Below are 22,837 nucleotides of genomic sequence, written 5' to 3' on the forward strand. Positions count from 1 at the left end.
AACAGGGGGAGGCCCCCCGTCCCCAAAAAAAAAAAAAAAAAAAAAAAAAGGCAGATAAAAATGGCAGGTGTATAAAGGATGTATAAAGAAACTTCACTGTCACAGCCTGGTTAGCATAGATCAGGATCAGGCACTCTTATAAATACATGAAATTTACCTTAACAGAGAACTCTGGTTGAGCTAAAAGCAAACTGGCTTGAAAAAAATTTTAACTAAGTTACAGGGCAGGAAGATATCCCAAACTAGATCCAGGGATGACTCTCTTTAGAATAAGAAGTAACTTGCTTTATGCACATTTAACTCACAAGACAAAGAATGTAACTAAATGGCAACAGAGGGGAATGGGCAGAAGTTTGACACTGAGCAGAAAAAGTGCTTGCTGAAGGTCAGAAAGTGGCATTACCGAATGCTGTCCCTGGAGCCTCTTTGATAGGAGCAACTGCTTCAAGGACTGTGGCAGGAACTGACCAAAAATAATAATAAAAAATGTTAAACATTTATACAGTCTTAGAGGGATACGGTGTGTCTGCACTCGGGTACCAGTTTATCACTCAGGAAGGATTGTCTCTGTACTCAGATAACTGTCCCTGAGAAGTGTCCCTGAAGTTTCTCATTCTGTGATGATCCTAGTCTAGGTAATGTGCCAAAGTAGACCCTCCCCATCTTGCTAGAAACTCATCTTTGGAAAGAGACAACAAGCTTTGCCCAACTGGGGTACTTAAGAGAGCAAGATAAAGGGCAGCCATTCAGCCTGTGGTTCAGCTGTATCCTTCTGTCTCATGCCCGGGAAAGCCTACCATGTATGGATAGTGATGATTCTTACATGAAACCCAAACTCCTAAGTCCAAGAGTAAAAATTCCTTTTCAGCTGGTCCTTTGAGCCCATTTAGCTACAGCAGCTTCAATAAAATGCTCTGATCAGCACCTAGAAGCTGACAGCCTTCACTGGTCCGAGAAGCCTCTGTCTCCTCTCGCTGGCCTCCACACAGGTCCTGTCTTCTGAACTTCTTCACCCCACCTTCTCGCGCCCCAGCCATCCAAATCTATAGTGATTTCAATGCTCAAGCCCTTCCTAACTATTCTGGCCCACCCTGACTGTTTCTTTAAACCAGGGGTTCACAAACTATGGCCCATAGGCCAAACGTTGCCCATGGCTTGTTTTCATATAGCCCATTTCCATTTTTAAGTGATTGTTAAAAAAAAAAAGGGAAAAAAGAGAACTATACATCAGAGATTATTGAGGCCACAAAGCCCCAAATATTTACTATCTTGCCCTTTATAGAAAATATTTGCTAACTCCTGCCTTAGATCTGTACTATGACTTATACAACTTTAATAGTTACCAAGAAACAGTCTATTCGCCCAAATATATGTTTGACCTATAGCTGTTTCAGTCCACTACACACATTCAATATATAAAGGATGGATAGAATTGAATGAGAAGCCAATGAAATAGACATTTAGAGAGAAGATTCTAATTCACAAAGGGGAAGGAATTTGGCTACCCCCTAAGACCTGTCCGACTGTGTTCTGGTTGCCTGCTCTGGAGTGAAAGTGGCCGCTGGCCCTGACTTGCCCCTTCACTTTCTCTAGACCTCACAGGGATGGGCTGCAGGATTCCTCAACCAGGATCTACACATTTACCCAGTTCAGTCTGAGGTGTTTCAGGATTCCGTGTGGTTTTAGATTTGGGATGTGGATGATGAGTTCGCTGAGGCACTTTGGGGGATAAAGGAAAAAAACTTCAGGTTAATAGAGTGTTTTTAGTTCCAGAAGATGTGGATAGGATTATAGTTGTTATAATTTCTTGAATTGCAGGAAATTTTTCTTTTGAGTTTGAAACATTTGTCCGTATTTGATGATTGCCTCTTTTTATCACTTATATTACTGTGAAAAACAAAAATCACACAGAAACCTGAGTTGATATATCAAGGATATTCTCAGAAGGGATTTTGGAATGAAAAAATTTCCAAAAACCTACTGAATTATTGTGATGGTGGGAAAGGGGTAGGGTGACTTTACACTAATGATGGTGCTGGTAACTTCAATTTACTAGCCTTGGACATATTTTCTATTTCACTCCTTACTGAAAAAAGACTATCATTATCTAAAATGGCAAAATAAAAACAAAATCGTGCATGTAGTAAAAAATATAGGAATTTAGATCTGCATAAGAATTACGTCACACCATAATGGCTGTGACACCGTACTCAGTTTGGATCAAGGACAGACACGCCCACCCCTAACCCCCATTGACTGTGTCTGAAACTCAGTAACACAGAATGTGATTAAAAGGTTACATAGGGATGAGATGCCACAAATTCAAACGCATTGCCTTACAGATATGTATAAGCTAAGTTCATACTTGATTCTTTGAATAACAAATGAGTTGTTTTAATACTCTTCGATATATTAGGAAGTAATTGAATGACAACAGAGGATGACACAGAGTCTTGTGGTTACGACAGTGGCGAAATGGGCCTGAAATGAGTAGGAGCAGATGCTTACGGACATAACGTGTCATTACCTACGGTCGTCCCTGGAGCCTCGGTCCTAAGAGTAACTGGTTCAGGGATTGTGGCAGGAACTGATCAAAAGTAAGAAAAGAAATCAAAGAGATTTTTGTGAGTGCATGAAATGTCAGAAAATTCATCTTAACAGTAAAAATAATGCTTCGAAGGGGAAAAGGGAAGGGCAAGGATGGATTACACAAAAGTTTAAAACCAAGAGGCAGGAACTATAGGGGTGGGAGGTGAGAGGTAGAGGCGGTGGGGAGTAGGGCTTCACCCTAGGGTCTCCCCACCACACATAGAACAGAGAGCCACAAAGAAGCTGAGACCATACTCGCTAAGTCCTTAGTGAAGAGAGTGGCATTTAATATAATAAGGTGAGGAACAACCTCTCAGTTTGTGGTATCATATTAAACTAAGCATCTTCAGTTCTAAGAATAGAAAAAGCATGGTCCTGTGTAGAAGTAAGGATCAGTGAAGCTCACTGGATCAAACTTAAGGTCTCGAGTAGACATCCCAGTCCCCTTTATTTCATCCTATAGAGGCCCATTCAACAGGAGTGTTATCAGCAAGTCATCCTCTGTCTGGTCACCAGCTTCCTTCAGCACATTCCCTGTTTATCAGCCTTTGTTCCCTCAACCCTTCACTTATCCGAATTCTGCACTGATTCTTTCCCCTAATTATCCTGGATCTTTTCCTGCTCCAAATATTTACTATATTTCTAGCATATATCATTTGTACTATTTCAGAAATTATTTTACATTTGTATAAACATGCTGCCCTATGTTATTTTCTACCTGTTTATGCAGGAACAGCTTTTGTTTACAACTACAGTACAAAATGTTTGGGAAATAAAGCATAATTCCTACTTCTGATTTGTCTCACAGGTGCTAATATGGTTATGGGGATATAGAAGGGATTAATAAGAAGAATAGTGTTTACTCTTAAGAGATATATAAGGCATGTACCGATTATGTGCACAGAACTCAGGGTCCCAGCTGGGGTAGAATGCTTGGATTCCTTAAACCAGAAACGGCATATTTACCCAGTGTGGCCTGAGGTACTTCTGGACGGGGCGTGGTTTTAGGTTTGGGACGTGGACGACGGGGTCTCTTTGTTGTTGTTAGAGCTGAAGGGAGAAAAGTTAGGATCATTATAGTGCTGGTGACTCCATTACCTCTGAATAGGATGATATAACCGGGCTCCAAGCCTTCTAAAACCGGCCAGAGCTCTTTTGAGTGGAGACACCTTTGTTACTTTGGTTTGAAATTTTATTCTTGAATATATTAACAGGTTTTCTTTCATAATTGAGACTTCTCTAGAGATTAAAAATTATATTACAATTATGCTTAAGAAATGAAGATGAGGGACTATCATTTTCTTGAAAGCGTCCCTAATGAGAAATCACGCTAAACTGTGAAAGCATGAGAGAAGTTCAAACCATCCTATACTATTCACTTATAATTTAAAACAACTAGTCTTGGGCAAATTTTCCACTTGGTAATTTACTAAAATCACTACACAATATTAGGTGCAAAATCAATAAAGCAAAAAAAAAAAGTTATGTAGAACTTGAAATATAGAAAGTAAGATGCTTAAAGAAACTTCATGGTATCATAATTGACACTATATTGGTGGTCTAAATAAAGAATATATGGAGAATCACATTTAGCCCCCAGCTCTGACAAACAGTACTATTTAAACAGAGACTCAGATTGACACGATGCAATTACAAAGCTGGGAGATGCAGCAAACAGATGTGTTGAATTAAAGTTTATACACATTAATGTTAGAAAGAAAGCCTTTTATATTTTAAGATGAACACAGCAATAGGATGACAATAAATTATGACATCATTGTCTCTACAGAACATAGATAAGTCTGACAACAAGTAAAGAAAGCACTTGCTGAAGGATGTACAGGATCATTACCTAAAGATGTCCCAGTAGTAACAGGTTCAAGGTCTGTAGCAAGAAATGATCGAAAGCAATTAAAAAAAAGAATTGTTAAACACATAAGAAAAGTCACCAAACTCTCTTGAAAATGAACTTCACTAGGGTAGTGTGGTTCTACGGCCAGAAAGCAAAATTTTCAAAGTTCCAAGGTGAGGGTACAAAGATACATGATATCATGAAACGGTTATACCCTTATCATCCCTACATGGTTACCTACAAGTATTGCTTTTTATATCATCTGATAATATAATGGAAAACTCTGCTTAGAAAAATCTTTAGGCATCTGTCTAAAAACATTACGGTTAACAACTGTAAGGAAAGAATGTGAAAGTATAATTTATAACACAATATACTGGAAAACAAACAATTACATCTATGTCATGATAGATGCAATTGTTGATATATTTAAGCAGATATTGGTAATGAATAACCAAAACAGACAACGCTCCTTTTTGTTAAGAGTCCACTTTGGAAAAAGACCAAGACCTCTGTCCAAACAAAGCCATATAAAAGAGCAAGATACAAAGGGTCATTCAGTCTACAAAACTTGTCAGTTCATCTCTCTGTTATCAGGACAGAAAAGGGCTGACTGGAGGATACGCTGCAGCCAAGTGGCTCACATCCAAGCATTGAAGTCAGGCACTCAGGTCCTCTTCACAGACCCATCTAAAAGTAGCACTGCTGACCACAATTTCTGAGCACCAGCCAAGTAAACACTGCACTTCTCCTTTCTCACAATCAAGTTCTACTTCCAAGTCCTATCCTTCTGCTGTCATCCACACATATGGCACCTTCCAGCTTCTGTTTGTTATTCCTGCTCATCCCTCCAACAAATCTACAAACTATACACATTTCAAGGTCCACATGACACTTATCACTCCCATGGATCTTTCACTTCTCTAAGAATTAACTAACAGTTGGTAAAACTCAATAAATATGTTGCTTTTGCCCATTTTCCTTTCTATCCGTATATGAACGGTTTCACACAAGAGCAGCTTCCTCCCTCAATGAAGCCAAGTCCCTTGTTATTTCTAAACTATTCCTCACAAATGCTAATGTGGCAGTTCATTAAATATGAGACTAATTGAACTAAATAGGCTAGATACTCAACTAGATACGTTTTTGCGGAGCCAGAATCAAAGAGAAAATGTAATCGAATGGTGAGAGAAGCAAATAAAATACAAGGTACCAAGAAGATACTAAGTAGCGTGAGGAAGTCACATGAATTGACTAGAGCACTTGTAACTTGGGCATCCATCCTGAAGGATCACAGGGTTACACTCCCACCACAGTATCACATCCAACAAGGTTCCACAGGTACCACATATTTACCTAGTTTGGCCTGAGGTGTCTCTGAGCTTGGCGTGGTTTTATGTTTGGGACGTGGACGTGGACGACGTTTTCTTGTTCTTTGTGATGTTTTTGGAGCTGAAGAAAGGAAACTGGTTAATGTTGTCTTATGACTCCAGAAAAAAAGGATGACACACGGCTCTAGGTTTTATAAAATTTTGCTAGATTTTCTGGAGTCTTGAGAAATTTGTCTCTGGGGTTTGGAATTTTCTTTGTCATCCATATGCCAAAAAAAAAGTTGTGGGGGGTTGTCTGCTGACAGTTCTTTTGAGAAAGAACATATAACATTATTTTAATTATCTGAAAACTTTACTGTTATTGCTGGTATCAGATTTTCAAAGAGAACCCCGATCCAAGGGACGTCAGAAGCACAGCATGTCTACATCGCATTAGAGAGGGACACAGGCTCACCTGCTTTGGGGAGATTATATTTAGAAATGACTTGGTTTAGGCACACATCCCATTAAACATTATTAGACTAAACACATCTCATTTCTTAAAATCATTGGTAGACCATAAAAATGCCTGGAATATCTTAAAACAACTTTCTTTTGATGGCCACAGAATTATACCTGATGTTTATAGGGCAGAGACTCCTAACTGCATTTGGAATTCAGCAGAACCACTGGCTCTGTAAAGCTTTAAGAAAGCTGGATAATGTGGGTGATAGATACTCTGCACTAGCTTCATAGATGCTTATATTCTAACCAAGTGACTTATTTTAAACATCCTCAGTATGCTCAAAATGAAAGAATATAGCTGAGTGACAAAAAGGGATGATGAAAAAATCTTACAGAAGAGAAAACCCTTTGACCAACATAGTAATGGAATAGACTGGACCATGAACAGAAAATGCTCTTGCCTGAAGACATCAAAGGTCATTACCTAATGTTGTCCAAGGAGCCTCAGTTCTCAGAGTTACAGGTTCAATGTCTCTGGCAGGAACTGACCAAAAGCAATACAATAAACGATGGAGGTTTAAGAAACATAGGAAAAGAAACAAAATTATCTTGAAAATGAATCCTTTTAATCCTGTAATGTTTAAAAAGCATTTATGAACTCTGGAAAAAGAGTATTTGTTCTGTAATAACTGGCTGTACTCTGGTACCCATTTATCTCACAAAACGGCCATACCCCTTGCACTTTGCATCCCTGTGAGGCCAATGAAAAGTAGGTTTTTTGGTGTTTAATTATATGATTGCAGCTGTATTGGAAACTTGGCTCCAAAAAAATCTCTTAGCTGTCTGATATGTATTTTAAATTACTCTGAAAAATTATTATGAAAACTTCTGTTAGTATTTGAAAGGTTTTCACCACCATTATTAATATATTTTTTTGAGAAATGGTGGTAGTGGTGAGAATTTTTAAAAATGTTCTTAATCAGTCTGATTATTGGAGATCTGTGACAGTTATGCAAAAGATAACCTTGTGCCCTTTCTCCACAATAAAGGTGATACTCTTTGCTACAATTTGTCCTTATTTATTCATTTATTTCAAATGGATACTTGGGAGATAACTATTCAAGTGAGGAACAGAGATGATTAAGAAAAAGGTCTGAAAAGTAATAATTCAACTTTTGTCTGAATAAACAGGATTCCTCTAATTCTCTAATATTCTGAAATGATTGAATTACACATTGGTATAAAATTAAGACTTATGACTCCTTGGTTTTAAAATAGTGTCTCTATTTTTCAAGTCCATAAGATTAAATGTAACATTAAAATATCGTACCACCAAAAACTCTGTAAGCATTTATATGGAGATTGCCTTTTGCTGACTGTCCAAGATAACATAGCACAGAGTTGGTTTAAGCCACATCTGAGAACATCTTCTGAACGAAAGGAAAACATGGCATCCGGAAGAGACAGAAAGTGAGAACCACAGGACAAAACAATATTCAAAGCTGATTGCCTTCAAACAAAAGAGGAAAATCCCCATTTTGTTTGGAATTCAACACCACAGGACGGATTTATCAACAGAAAGGTCCAGTTGCATTCTAACATTATGGAATCAAGAAGAAAGGACTTTTGCGAGAAAGAGACAATTTGTATTTTCTCAAGGCCCAACCAGCTTTTTCATTGTCCCTCTCCCACATCATAAATTATACATACATAAAAGCAGAGATTTCAAAAATGTCCTGGTTTGAATGATGGATGGAGAAAGCACCTGTAACTCTTGCCAACATCAAGTGCTGCAAGCAATCTGACTATCTCTGAAGATGATCAAAGAACAAAAAACATTCAGGGATTGTAAGCTGAGCGGCAGCTGTAAGAATGCCTAATTATATTAAAAAGGTCCTTGTTGAAAATAGTAAACAATTTTGGGGAATGAATGAAAACGAGGATGCATGACAATTGTTTACACAAGAGACTACAGACAGTGATGGAAATGAGAGGGGCAAGTTCAGAGAAACATTGACCAAGAGGGAAGACATCCATCGTTACCTATGGTTGTGGAGGGCACTTCATTCTCAAATGTAACAGGCTCAAAGACTGCACCATAAAAAATAAACAGATATAAGAAACAAAACTAAGGAAAGCTAGACTTTTAGGTGCTCATTGATGCTTAATTCACAGGACACAGAACTTGGTTTATTCTAAGCTGATATAAATTGCCTCCTTGAGAGACTTATTATGAGAGATGCTCTCAGTAAATTAGAATTTTATACTAATTGGCATCTTAGGAGAAAATGTCACTTGGAAAACAACTGAATTTTCAGAACTATTATATAATATCTTCTTATTTAGTAGAAAATCACTTAGTTCATAGGTACCATTTGAAGAGCCAATAAGGTATTTTAGAGAAAGCCAATCTCCATGTGCCTATAAAGGAAGAACACAGGGTCAGCCTCCCTAGTGGCAGCTGCTAAAATCACTTTCAAAAATGCTCCAGATACAGAAAAACCAGGCTTCTATTCATTACAAACCCGAACTGAGAAGACAGAACCTAAAAATGCTTTAAGAGTGGAATCTGTCAGACAATCTGATATAAAATTAATTTCCCAAACATTAATTTGTTCATTTAACACATGAAACACAAGTGTGGCTACTTTGAGAAGATAACGAACAAAAAAACCATGGTATTTGGGTTTCTATGCTTTTATGATGTGACAAACTGTAAGCATCTTCAGCAACATCCCCAGAGAAAAAGCTTCTTAAGCCGAAGCACTGGAAATTGTTTACCGGATTTAGGTGGTGGCGTATCTGGTTTTGCTGTGGTTTTGGGCTTAGGAAGTAATTGCTTTGGTGATTTTGAATCTGAAGGAAAAAGGTGCTATAATTAGTGTCATGTCAGAGCTGTGAATGTCAAGATTAGCGCTACTTACACACCATTTTCCTAGTTATAGATTAAGACATTGAAAGTAGAGATTACCAGGCTGGATTTGAGGTACATCTGGTCTACGTGTAGTTTTAGGTCTTTCGGATGGTTTCGACACTAAAGAAAAAAGTATTAAGGTCACAGCTGTAACTGTCAATAATTAAGGACACATATGCACAAGCAAAGATACTATATAAATTCAGTGAATATACAACAAAATTAATTCCTGGGGTGGGAAGGGTGGGAAATGTGTCCGTTCCTACTGATTTTTCTGAAAGAAAAAAACCTTCAGGAAATGTTCAAAATGTGTCTCTCAACAAAAGTAAGGAGAACTATAAGAAGACTTTTTTCTGTATAAGTAATTTCTAAAATGACAAGTATAATAGTTCTGTTTCTTACTGGATAGGTTTTTTTTCCTTTTCCCCAGTATAAAAACAGTAAGGTAGAAATTTGTAACTTGCTTAGTAGGAAATCAGGAAAGTAACCCATAGATACTTGAAATTATACAGCATGTTACATGGCTATTTATTTCTGGAATTTTCTAAAGTAAACCAGTGATAGATTTATTGTGAATGCTGAGAAATTATAATGAAATAATCATAATCAAAACAGCATTAGGACTGACAACAATAAAACCAGCTGGAGACTTTTAATATTCTCAAGTTACAAAGACCATACTATTTTTATCTTGGACCCTAGACAAAGAACAGTGTGTGTGACTTTGGTTATCAAAACATACTCAAAAAAATTCCCCAGAGAAACAGAAAAGCTGAAGGAGCCATTATTTCATGCAGCTGTTTAAGAGGGAAAGTCTTACAAGTTGAATGAGTAAAGCAATGAAATGGTAATCACGACGCGGGAATAGAACATTGCCATTTGCCAAGTCCAGGATGAGCACGGAAGTCCCTGAGAAAGAGTCGACGGTTTTCTCTACACGAGGACACATCATGGGAGGACAGAGGGTTTCTGGAAAACCAGGAAGTTGTGTTCAAAACCATGGACTTTCCCTGAATTAGCATACAGAATTCTTCTAGAAGTTTCCTATCTTCAGGCTCTTCAGACCCAGATAGGAAAGGTGAGGGAAAGCATGGAACAAAACTGTGACACTGTGTATAGAATTGCAGTCATGCCTGGGCAGAGAGCAGGAAAAGCAAAAGTGACAACCTGGGAAAGCAATTGGAGGAGACCAGAATTACCAACTGTGGGCACCAAGGGCTCCGGGTGTACCGTAGCAGGTTCCAGAGCTACAGAGGCAAAAAACCAAAAATACTAATTATGTCAAGAAGCGGCATCTTGAGGAAGGAAACATTACTCTTCCATCTTTACTTAAACCGTGTACTTTTTTTGAATGTGATTTTCCTTTTTATTTTTCCCATTTGCCCCTCTTCTCCCTATTGCTTTCCCACATCTCATCTGCCATGAATACGCATCTTACGTAAAAGTTTTACGGTGCCCTACTTTAACGATCCACTTAGTGGCCCAGCTTACTGCTGTGTATACTTAATAACTACAAATAAAAATATAAACGTATTCATAAAATGTGAATTTAGAAAGTATAGATCCTTAAATATAGAAATCGATTACACTGGTTCCTAAAGCCCAGCTATTTAGGCGGTAGGTAGCTACTATATCAGAAACTACCATATTCCACTTTCTATGTTAATTGGAACCCTGAACATCACATTTACCAGGTTTGGACTTGGGCCCATCTGGACTAGGTGTGGTTTTAGGGCGGGGACGACGACCTGGTCGTTTGGTCTTTGGTGGAGCTGAAGAAAGAAAATCAGCTAGTTAATACACAAAAGGTGGCCCCACAAACTGACCATCAATACTACGTGTATCTTAGAAGCACATTTAAGCCCTCTGATTTATTGCAGATATGTATCCTCCTGTTTGCCACTTTCTATCATTATTTACCCAGTTAAATGAGGTCTTGAATAATGGATTTTTATTTTATTTTTTGCCAAATATTTATAAATAACTGTTCAAAAGATCTCTCTATTCTATTTTGAGGTGGAAAATTCAGAACTTTGTACAGCTTGGAGAAGACGGTCTCATTAAATTTTTGAAGGTATATGTTTAACAGGAACATGAGAAAAGTTACTTTTAGAAGTCACTAGGGATAAAAACTAAAATTTATTTGGCCTAAGAGTCAAAAGGAAATGTTTTTCGCTTAGCATTTAAAAATCTGCAAATCAACATGGGGTGGGGTGGGGGAAAGGGAGGGTGGGATGAATTGGGAGATTAGGTCGGACATAAATACACTACTATGTGTAAAGTAGATAGCTAGTGGGAAGCTGCTGTACAACACAGGGAGCTCGGCTTGGTGCTCTGTGATGACCTAGATGGGTGGGAAGGGGGGTGGGGTGGGCGGGAGGTCCAAGGGGGAGGGGATATATGTATACTGATACATATATAGCTACTTCACTTCAGTGTACAGCAGAAACTAACACAACACTGTAAAGCAATTATACTCCAATAAAAAAAAAATCTGTAAATCAGAAACATGTGCAAAAAGGCTTTGAATTCTCAAATTATTTCAGGGAAGGCAACTTTTAAAGAATGAGATATAATTTTTAGACTATAGGATTTAAAATTTTTCTCCAAAGGAATAGAGAACACACACACACACAAATGGACATTAATGAACAAATCTATTAATGTGAGCCTGTTAATAAAGATGCCAGCAGTCAGGAAAAGGAAAAAAAGGTAGGTCACTCACTGCATTACCTAATGTTGTTGTTGAAGGTTTAGTTCCCAGTGTTCCAGGTTCTAAGACTGCACGAAAAATGATCAAGAAGGAATCAAAATCAACGGAAAGATGATGAACTTTAGTAAAATATGAAAAATGCTTAATTTTTAAGTACTAAGTCGAGCAATCATAAATGGTGAAACTTTTATCCATATAAGAAATTCCTTTTTTATGTAAATAGATTCCTGTGTTTTTAGACAAAATGAACAAAAACGCAGCTGGTCAGTTAAGTTTGGAAAGAGAAATGGAAAAAAAAAAAGGCATGACTCTCATTTGGAAGATGTAAATGCAATAAAGTAACCAACAACTCATGTTATGAAGGAAAATGTGAATAACTGGCTAAGACAGCACTAGCAGAACAGCTTTTGCTCTCTTGAAGGAAAAGAAGCTACATAGACTGGGGTGAATTTTTATATTTCTCTCATTTAATGAATTTCCTAGTGACACATCAGGATATTTAGATCTGGAAAGACCATAATGCTTTTCAAGAAAGTCTGCAAATGTTAGAGTTTTGAAAGTAAGAAAAACACCTCTAAAAGTGAAAGCACAAATATGTCCTGGGGAGGCCATGGTCCTCTATGGGAAATAACCAGGTTAAAACAAGCTCAGGACATGGTGCTCAAATACAAGGAGGGACAGCAAGGAATGTGACAAATCAAAATCAGTATGGCTTTCATGGCTGTCTCAGAGCTTCCACTTCAGCACAGGCAGGGAGTTTATCTTCTGGTGAAAATGGCTGAAAGAAAGATCTGAAGGACAACAAAGAAATAATGTTTTGAAAAGCCAAAGCTAAGCACAAAGTTGAACATAGAGGGTGTGAAAGAAAGAGAATTCTTTTTCACTCACTAAAGCAAACTTCATTACCTATTGGCGGCTGTGATGGTGGTGGAGTCTCAGGTTCCAGGGCTGCAATAAAAGCAAGTATTATCAAAGGGGATGCTGATGAGCACCATTTAAGCTAGAAATTAAAGGTCCTTTACCATAATAAGTGTTCTCTCATTGGTGAACCATCAGGTTCTATTGGCTTATGAAATAAAGCTCAATCAGCCTGCAGCCTCTCCACAAACCACAACAGAAGAAAGAATTCTAATTTTTGTTGTTGATTTTTAGCTATTTTCCCCACTACTGCTCCTCGTGCCTGAGGAGATATTAAAGGAAGTCAGTGTAGCCTCTCAGAGGTTGTTCACCTGCCATTTTATTTTCATGCAGGACAGTCGGTTTCACCCAAGAAAATGGGAAGAGGCAACAGACCCATCAGACCTGTGACCGTGCCTTAGCTCTGTTAGTTTGGGATGATTTTCAACCTGACTGGATCTGATATTCTTTCACAAAAAATAGGAATGGAACTTACAGTCTAAAAGGGGCCACAAGTGTTCATACGGTGTTCCCCGTATTTACTAGTATCTATTGCTGGTGAACAAATTGATTTACACATGAAATTTATTCCATTTAAATTATCAAATCAATAGAAGTCAGAAAGTAGTCTCAGATTTCATCAAATGCTGAATAAATTGAATAACAATATTATATAAATATTCTGACAGATAAATTCTCCAATGCCATTCAGATTAGCAGTAAATAAATTATACCTCATGCTGAATATAGTTTGGTTAAAAAGTCTATTTGGGTTTTTTAAAAGAAGATCATCCAATAGAGGTTTCCTATTCTGTAGAACAAAAAGAATTCTTTTCTTTCAAGAAGAAAATAAAAAAGGAAATCAGTTGTTGAAATACAAAACAAAGTGAATATTCTTTGACTTTTTTTTTCTTACAGAAAGAAACCAATTAATATGGCACCTACTGACCAGCTTAACAGAACTTAAATCATTTTGCACTTATGTATTCCTTATATTACATTTACCAGGGTTATCTCTGATATTTCTGGACTAGGGGATATGGAAGGTTTGGGGGAAGCATGTAGTGACTCTTTAGCAACTAAAAAAGAAAATATAATAATAAATAATTAGGATAGAGAATTTTCATTTATTCTGAACGCAAGGCATAATAGCACAAGGTGTTACTGAAACGTAGCATCATTCATTAGAATGTCTGTGGCCAAAAAAAAAGAATTCTGATTTCTCAAGAACTTGTCAGAAATAGATTATAACAGATGAATGGCAGAGCTGCAGTAATGTACAAGATAGAAGTACACTAGGCAAAGTAAAAAAATGTGTGTGTGGGAGGGGGAGGGGGTGTGGCTAAATGTCAGAGTCTACAGGAGAAAGGGAAAATAAATAGTAGATATCAGTAATTAAATACAATATCAAAAAGCATTCACATCTGAAAATAGCAAAAAACAAAAATTCTCTTGAAACTTTGGAGTTGTAATTCAGGTTTTAATTTCTACAAAGTTGCCTTCTAAAAGTGTGAAAAAGTAAGATTTGGTACTTGTAGCACCTTTTAGCTTTCACAAAGATCAAAGAATGCTGTCTTTTGAATTTTATAAAGAAAAATCAGCATTTTTTAGGTCCTGAGACTGAGGCCAAATAGGTATGGAGCCCCATCAATTAAGCTTCCAATTCACCTGAATATAAAAATATTAAAGTCAGTGTTATTAAAAGTAAATACATCTTCTGATAAGACTTCCTCTATTTCATAGCCTTAAGGTATTACCGATAAAGGTGCAAAAATGTTCCATAAAAAAAGCTGAGTGGCATGCAAATAACTATACCACTCACCTCAGCACAAAACAAAGAAAACTAAAACCCTCTCATGGATTTGTGGCTAGCAATGAGTACAATTTACTATTCTGTCCACCGTGTCAGAGAAATGCATACAACAAACAGCTGTAATCGGAGGTCTCTCCCTTTTTTTCAGATCGTTAAAAGCTTGAAGAGCCGAACGTCATTACAATCTTAATAATTAACTATGAAGGAAACAATTCTTATTGGATGAGGCAGACAAGTTGGGACATGGTAGATGTCTGGGATTTTCAAGAAAGTGTTGGATTCTGCTTATAAAACAAACCAAAACCAATGTGGGTTTTTACTCGTTAGCTTAACCACAAAGGAAAACCAAAGGAAAAGCAGCCTGTATGGAAAGTGAAACAGAAAAACAGGAGACTGTGAGGAGAGGGCTGAGAAAGGCAATGAATGACTCAAATCACAAAGCTTTTGGTGGTTTATTTGCTCTCTTGAACCTTGGCAGGAGAAGAAGTATTTAGCAGAGCTATAGTGGTGGTTGCCATAAAATAAATACATTTTAAAAAGCTAAAACCCAAGCAATGGTTTATAGAGAACCAGTCATCACCCTATGTTGCCTCAGGCCACTCAAAGTCAACATGAGTTAGCTTAAGTTTAGGCACAGATTCTGAAGTGGTGATACTTGCTGTTAGGGGAAGAGTGGCTATTCTTAGGTGATTAGAAGGTAGAAATCAAAGGAATATAAACCCATTAGCTTCCAAATGATTTCCCCCATTTTAAAGGGAAATGTCAAATTAAGAAATCTCTTTGCTCAAATACCTTACAGTGATAAGAACACACTCTCCCACCTTGATCTGTATTAATGAATTTCCTCTCAGAAACATTTTATTCCCCCAGAAACCACTAAAAGTAATAATATAGCTTATCATGAATAAATGGTAATAAACATTAGGAGACATTTTTTGATGTTTTCAAATGTTACCTTGTAACAACAATTAGATTGGAAAAACATTTACTTAAAGTTGGTGACCCCAAATGGCAGGGGGTGCTGGTGGGATGAATTGGGAGATTGGGATTGACATATATACACTAATATGTATAAAATGGATAACTAATAAGAACCTGCTGTATAAAAAAATAAAATTCAAAAATAAATAAATAAAAAGTTGGTGACCCAAACATAGAGTAATATTTCTCGAGCTGCTTGGTAATAGGTCCCTATTCAAAATACAGCTTAAATGTAAGAGTTACTACCTTATTCTAAAGTCCTCTGGGCATAATTTTAAAATAAATGTACATGAAATCCTTCTCTCAGATAGCTGACTGTCAGAGTTCTATGATTTAAACTGCTAGGGCTCTTGAGTTTTATTAGCTATGCTTCTTTCTCCTAATAACCTCTCTGAGTTAGAATACTTCATTCCATTTCTCTGACTTGGAGACCTCACCCCTGGTCACAGCATCAACTATACTCCCTTTGCCTAATCCATAATTTCTTTCCCTCTGACACCTACAACACCTGGAAATCTCACTGCCTCTTTAAAAGGAGTCATGAGAATTCTCTTTCTGAGCAGTTACGCTTTTCTTCCTTACCCATGTCTTTGCAAAAAACAAATCATGCCCACTTAAGCAGAAAACCTCTTGCTTTAATAATCCTACCTTGTAAATATACATTAATGAAAAATCCATATTACAGTGAGAAATATATTCTTCCCAGAGCTAAGGGGTTAAAGTTTTGATGAAAATAATGAGTTGTGATGAAGTTCCCCATATATAATCTCATAAATCAACATTTCAGACTGTTGTAGAGATTCTGGATAGATGGAAAAAACAATTTGATCATTTAACATGTCCTGCAATCCTTGTGCAGGGAATTGTCTCTGTTTTTAATTACATACACAGAATAACCCCTCCCTGCAAAAAAAGAAGAAAAAAAACCCCTTTTTTCTTCAGCAAAACATCATTAATGTCTCCTGAGAAGTAAACAGAAGTCAGTGTTTGGAAATCAGACCCAATTTAGAAAGAAGCCATAGAACATTAGGGAAATACAACCATTGCTACTCATGCAGCCCGAGAACTGAGAAGGCCCCAAACAAGGCAGAGTTCTTAGGGGATGGAAAGACTTCTCCACTTCTCAGCTGAAAGGCTAATGTTTAGTGTGATCTGAATTCCAATCAACTTTGGCACTGGAAACTATTTCACAGTCCTAGACAAGGGAGTCCTCAATCCTTCCCACCACTCTATTTCTGTGCTTTCTCTGTGATGGTCATGAACATAATGAAACACCACACAGCTCAGAGAGATGCTATGATAATATCAGAGGAGTTGGCTATAAACGACATCATTTCATCGCACTTTCACTCTTTTCATGGAAAGTTATATCAAATACCAAGATGCAAATCAGAAGTTCTTGCTCCAAAGAGTGGCATAAAATAACTTTTCAACCCTACTTTTGGAATATCAAAATAAAGCTCAGGGTAATTACCAGGTTTGGTGTGTGTCACTTCTGGACTGAGAGGGATTTTAGGTTTCAAAGAAATAAACTGTGTTTTACTGGGAGCTGGAAAAATAAAGAAACAAAATAATCAACAAATCAATAATTAGTCATTTCAGTGTCTAAAACCGCAAAAGGAAAACCTATACCTCAAGTGCTATAAACCCGTCATCTTGGATGATTTTGGATTCCATTAAAATAATACTTCACAGAGCACCATTTAATGAAAATACAGTAATAAATTTTCATCTTTTTGAAAAAGCATTTCAAGAGAAACAGCATTGTCACTAGTCACCACAACTACCCAAAGACAGCGATTTTAACCCATGATTAGAAAACAAAAATCAGTGTAATGATTTTGCACCTTATTTCACATTTCTCAGCCACATCTAAATCTTTAAGCATCAGAAAAGAGAAATGTTTTAAAATTAATATTTACTGATAGGTATAATGTTATGATCTACGGCATAAAGAGATTTTTACTAACACCATAACAGAAAGCTGTTTTGCCAAATGAAGTTGAACTTGAGGGCTTTACTTAAAAAAATGGAGAACTGTGTATAAGACGCAGCTTTAAAAACAATGGTTGCATAGAAGATGACAAATCATCAGTGATTTAACGGCTCTCCAAGGTACAGGATGATGTCTAAATGCTGAGTTCACATCAACCACCACACGGCCAGCTATCCAAAACCATGAAAGTCATGGAGTTGATGTGCACTATGAGATAATTTAGTACTGCTGAAATGATCCAGTTAGAACAGTGATTGAGATGTTACATAAAAGCTGGCATACTGGACTTTCCGTGGTGAAATGAAGTAACATATTTACTAAGGACATATTGTTACCCAGTGTTGTCCGTGTAGGTTCAGGGCTTTTAGAAATTTTAGATGTAATTGTTCCAGGACTTGTGGTTCTTTCTGGTGGTGGAAAGGAAAAAAAAAATATATTAAAATATTCTAGAGACAATAAAAAAAAAACAATCCTCCAAAGAGGAACTGAATGACCTTTTTAAAATCCTGTAATATTTAGTCAGTGTTTACAAAGTATGCAGTGAGTAAAAGTTTGGGGCAAGAATTTTAAAATTTAGTCATAATAGTATAGTTATAAAAAAATTATAATAAGCAATGGAATAATCAAAGTCTGGTTTGTCGAGCATGATTCTGAGTGTACTCTTTGACAATGAAGAGTGTCACATCCAGGTTGCTAAACTACCTTTACCTCAAACTCTGTGCCATAATATATGTTGTTCCCCTCTCCCTTTCCTCTAAACCCTACACATATTCTGAGGCTTACATCCTCAACTCGTACTTTCTTTTTCTGAGCTTCCACACAGTATTACAGTTTCACAAGCAGGTTGTATAATCTTACATTGCTCTCATTGTTCATGATATAATCTTAAAAAAAAAAAAAAATACAAGCAATTGGAAAGCCAGAGTCATGTCCTCTGCATCTCAGCCATCGCCCTAGTGCAAAACTGAAAACATAGTAGTAGGCAACGAAAACAGGAACTGTCTGCCTAATAACACTTAAACTCAGATGCATGCCAGGAAAATAAATTACAGTATATATCACTGTGACAGTAGGACTTGTTTCTATGTTTATACCAAAATTTGCATGCAAGAACATCATTCACTAAAATTGATCTAACAAGAAACAGCAGCATATTGCTTAGAAATGTGGCGGTAAATACAAAAGAAACATGCTAAAGAATTGGAGAATGGGTCTCAAGGGTAGAATAGGGTAGGGCAGTGGACTCCTCTTGTTCAATCTAAGCCTTGTAGTACTTAAAAAAAATCTTTACGTATTACTCTGATTAAAGAAGATTATTTCCCAGAAAGAAAGAACATCATTCACATAATTTTCAATAAGATCTTATTGAAAATGTTTGATCCTTGTTATTTTGCATTAATTATTCATCTTCAGTCAATTCCAAATTTTACAGAGAATGTTTAATCTATAGAATCGTTTCTTTTTATAAGTAGATGGACATTATCTATTTGGAATTAAATATCCTGAAAGGTTAAAGAGACAGTTATTTACCAGGTTTAGTTCTTGGTGTTTTGGGCCTGAAGCGTCGTTTAGGTGTAGAAGGGACAGATGTAGTTTGCAGGGGAGCTGAAAGAAGATTTAATATAGCTTTGATAAATGGTATTTCCCAGGGGCCAATCAGGTTGTAACTGTAAACTTGTAAACTTCTTGAGGGCAAGAACTGCTTTTTATTTCTTTGTATCCCTAGAATGCCCAGCACTGTGTTTTATATACAGTAGGTGCTCAATAAGTGTTGATTGAGTCAAAAGAAATTAAATTCTATATGAGAATTGAAGGTACATTGTTCACTTAACTGTACTGGAAAGGGAGGACCCTTGTGGGATTTAAGAACACAAGGTACAGTTAAGAACTCAAAAGGTGATTTACTACTGAACAGCACGGGAGAAGCACAAATATTTGAGATTTAGAGAATGGAAGGTTCAGAACTTCTTTAATTCTATATCTCACTACTAACCTCACCAGGAGTTAACGAACTTCATTATTCCAATAATTTTCTATTATAGAATATATGTTGTTTTACTCTTTTATTCATCTTTCTTTATCATATCCAGGACTGCAGAGCCTACTTGGTGCTCTTTATACTTAGGCTACTTGGAGAAAAACAGTCTGACCAAGTGGTATCTAAATATGCTAATTGAAGGGAATGTATTTTAAAATAATTATTATCTATAATTTTGCTGTTATTTTCCAGTGGCAAATTTGAAAGAAGTATAGGGAATAACAAGAAGAAAGGGAATAATACTTCAAAATAACGTATGCAAAGACTGAATTTTTATGTCATACACCTGCAACTAATATAATGTTATATATTAATTTTACCTCAATTAAAAAAATACAGAGACACCAAGATTATGAAAATTCTTCGAGGATTATCACAAGGCTAAGTAGGACAGACAACCCAGTTCTTTGAAGAATTTCATGGTAGAGAATGAAGGGAAATGTTTACTACTGAAAATATTCTGAAAAGGCCAACACACGACTGATTCTTTTTGTCACTTTATCCATTCTTTCAAAGTACACAACTATACGAATGTCATTAGTTACCAGGTGTTGTAGGTTGCATTTCAGGACTGGTAAAGATTTCCAGTTTTTGAGGAACGAATGGTGTTTCACTCGGAGCTGAAAACACAAACACCCCATCCCACCAAATAATTCCAGTTAAAATGAGGTATTTTAAGAGTTTCAGCATGCTTTTAGATGGTGTTACAAAGCACATGCTACAAGGACATGATTAAGGATGAAAAATGCATGAATGTTGTCTTGAAAGCTGGTGGATGAAATGATAATTTAAAGTGGAGAAAAGGTCAGAATGAGATTGTTCAGTAGCTGACTCGAGGCAGACTCAATGCATGGAAGAGAGGTGATACAGGCCACAAACACACGAGATGGGAGGATATGGATGATGAAGATGTCCATGCAGTTTTCAAAGCTTTTCATTCCTTTAAGGATGGAAAAAATATCATCTATTACGGTTTAAAAAGAAAAAAGAGAGAGAGAGCCCAAAATGGAACATAAGATGCCTGCATTACAGGAAAAAATATATATTATATTCAGAAACAGGAAAGAAATAAATGATTAGATGTGATGGAATTAAATGGTCATTTGGAAGAAAGGCATTTACATGGATTTTCTTTCGATGGAAAACAAAGCACAATTTTTCTGTTAAAAACATTACCCAGTGTTGCCCTTGGCTGTTCAAGAGTTCTAGAAGTTTTAGATGGGACAGAATCCAGAAATGGATCGCTTGTTGCTGTTGGAATAAATGTCAACATTTTTAAAAGCAATAGAAGGCCCCAGGAATAAAATACAAATTCCAGAGTAATAAATTATGCCTCAAATGGGGAAAAATATCAAGAACACTTGAGAGATTGCTGACCAACATTTTAAAACTAGTGATTCATTAGGAGTTGAAGATGACCTCATTTTTAAAAACATGCAAACTTCAAATGTTAAACCATGATAAAACAATGTTTCATATATTGAACTTTCAACTGGTTTTTCTGGTTCCTTCCCTGTTTCTTAAACTGCTAGCTGAATCTACTCTTAGCATTCTATTTCATTTCTTAAAATTTTCTGCTACTATATAAAATTATTTGCCTTTATTTATCATGGCACCAATAGAGCTAAGATAAGGCTACACACACACACACAAATACCAGACATATGTCTCTGTGTGGCAGAGACCAGTATTATTTACTTTGAATCTCCTGCAGTACCTAGTTTAGTAAGTGCTCAATTAATACTTGCTAGAAGGAACTATTGGACTGAATTAAACTCGCTGTAGATAGATCAGTAAGTGAATGCCAAACATTAGACCCAACTGAACTTCTATAGACAAATGAGTGACATGATTGCTCGAGAGACGGATTTCTCACCTTGGCACTATTGCCCTTTAGGGCTGGATGACTCTTTGGTGTGGGAGCTGTCCTGTGCATTGCAGGGTGTTTAGCAGCATCCCTGGCCTCTACCCACTAGATGTCAGTAATACCGTCCCCAGATACCAAAAGTATATCTAGCCATGGCCGTATGTTTCCTCAGGGGGAAGGGAGCAAACTCACCCCCACTGGAGAACCACTACACCAGGGAAAACTAAGAATCTAAAGCTTTTTAGAATGACTCTGAACACAGGAGAGATAGGCCATTATTTTACTGTGCCTCAGTGGCAACCTAATCTATCTGCATCTCCCACATGTGGCAGAGTTTATTTACTGATGGATGGGAAGAAATAATCATTCAGTGGGAGAGGTGGGTAGAATTCATCTCCCTGACACAGATTGACATGTCTCTCCTGTGGAGCTCTAGAGAGCGCACTTTTTCATTCGACAAAAATGAAAGGGAGAACTAGGTGCAGTATTGTCAGAATACCTGGCATCCAAAAAAAAGAATTGAGAGGCTGGGTGTACCTGTGTGGGGCTCTGATATTTCAGGCTCATCTGATGTTGTAGGGCTTGAGAAAACATCATAAGTGGCTTTTAAAAGAAAAGGTAAAACATAAAAGAAGATGTTAATTTTAATTTTAAAAGATTTCATGACATATTTTCATGCTGGCTGAAAGAGGACATTTTCATGTAGGTGTTAGTGAGCTTTGGCTGTGGGCTACTGGTCATGTCCGCAACGTGTAAGCAATCACTAAAAGACTTGCCTCTAGTCCTTCTTGCCCTGAACTAAAGGCCTTTATGCAGTGAGCCCTGACACTGACCCCTCGGGTGATGTGAGCATAGTGCTACTTACAAGGAAGTAGTGCCAGCTGTAAATCAAATAGCTTCAAAGAGTACAAACATAAATGAAATCAGATGGCAATTTGAGATTTCCAAAGAAGGAAACAGCAGTCACACTGAGGTAATTTGCACAGACACTACAGCTTAGTCTTTGTACTTAGTAAAAGTTACCATCATGATGTCTGGATAGTACTTTACAGTTTGCACAGCACTTTATAGTTTGCACAGCATTTTCTCATGTATCAACTTATTTAACTCTCTTAACATCCCTGAGAAATAGGTGAGGTAGACGTTAGCCCCATGTTATAGACAATGGGGTAGTAACTCCATTTTCTAGATGATAAAATTGAGATTCACTGGGGAGAGGACATTTGCTAGTGGTCACGCACTGGGACTGTCAAATTCGACATATTTCCCATTCCATTAGCAGGGCCAGGAATGGCAGAGTTAAGACCAGCACCTTCCTCTTGTCCCATCCTTCCTGCCATTTTACCTAGAGGCAGCTTTCTACATTCCTCCATGGAGCCAAAAGCCCATCTATAATCTAGGT

At 37.0% G+C, this 22,837-nt stretch overlaps 1 protein-coding gene across 3 annotated transcripts in view; it reads right to left on the reverse strand.

The window, feature by feature from the left end:
• The window catches only part of ABI3BP (ABI family member 3 binding protein), a 260,060-nt gene that overhangs the window by 91,940 nt on the left and 145,283 nt on the right, over window positions 1-22,837 (reverse strand). For 2 of the 3 annotated variants that reach the window (XM_024759291.1, XM_024759293.1), the window contains exons 13-18: window positions 21,973-22,038; window positions 20,745-20,819; window positions 20,114-20,188; window positions 19,061-19,135; window positions 17,866-17,937; window positions 17,009-17,083 (exon numbers count right to left, since the gene is read on the reverse strand). In XM_024759291.1, the coding sequence (XP_024615059.1) occupies window positions 17,009-17,083; window positions 17,866-17,937; window positions 19,061-19,135; window positions 20,114-20,188; window positions 20,745-20,819; window positions 21,973-22,038 (438 nt within the window). Of the gene's footprint in view, window positions 1-403; window positions 464-1,644; window positions 1,720-2,527; window positions 2,588-3,555; window positions 3,640-4,441; window positions 4,475-5,797; window positions 5,894-6,700; window positions 6,761-8,259; window positions 8,308-8,997; window positions 9,073-9,187; window positions 9,251-10,329; window positions 10,378-10,821; window positions 10,903-11,863; window positions 11,912-12,749; window positions 12,792-17,008; window positions 17,084-17,865; window positions 17,938-19,060; window positions 19,136-20,113; window positions 20,189-20,744; window positions 20,820-21,972; window positions 22,039-22,837 lie in introns of all 3 variants that reach the window. The other variant, XM_024759292.1, reaches the window with a different exon arrangement.

The sequence above is a fragment of the Neophocaena asiaeorientalis genome, unplaced genomic scaffold (assembly GCF_003031525.2).
Source record: "Neophocaena asiaeorientalis asiaeorientalis breed wild unplaced genomic scaffold, Neophocaena_asiaeorientalis_V1.1 scaffold197, whole genome shotgun sequence".
Classification (NCBI taxonomy): Eukaryota; Metazoa; Chordata; class Mammalia; order Artiodactyla; family Phocoenidae; genus Neophocaena; species Neophocaena asiaeorientalis.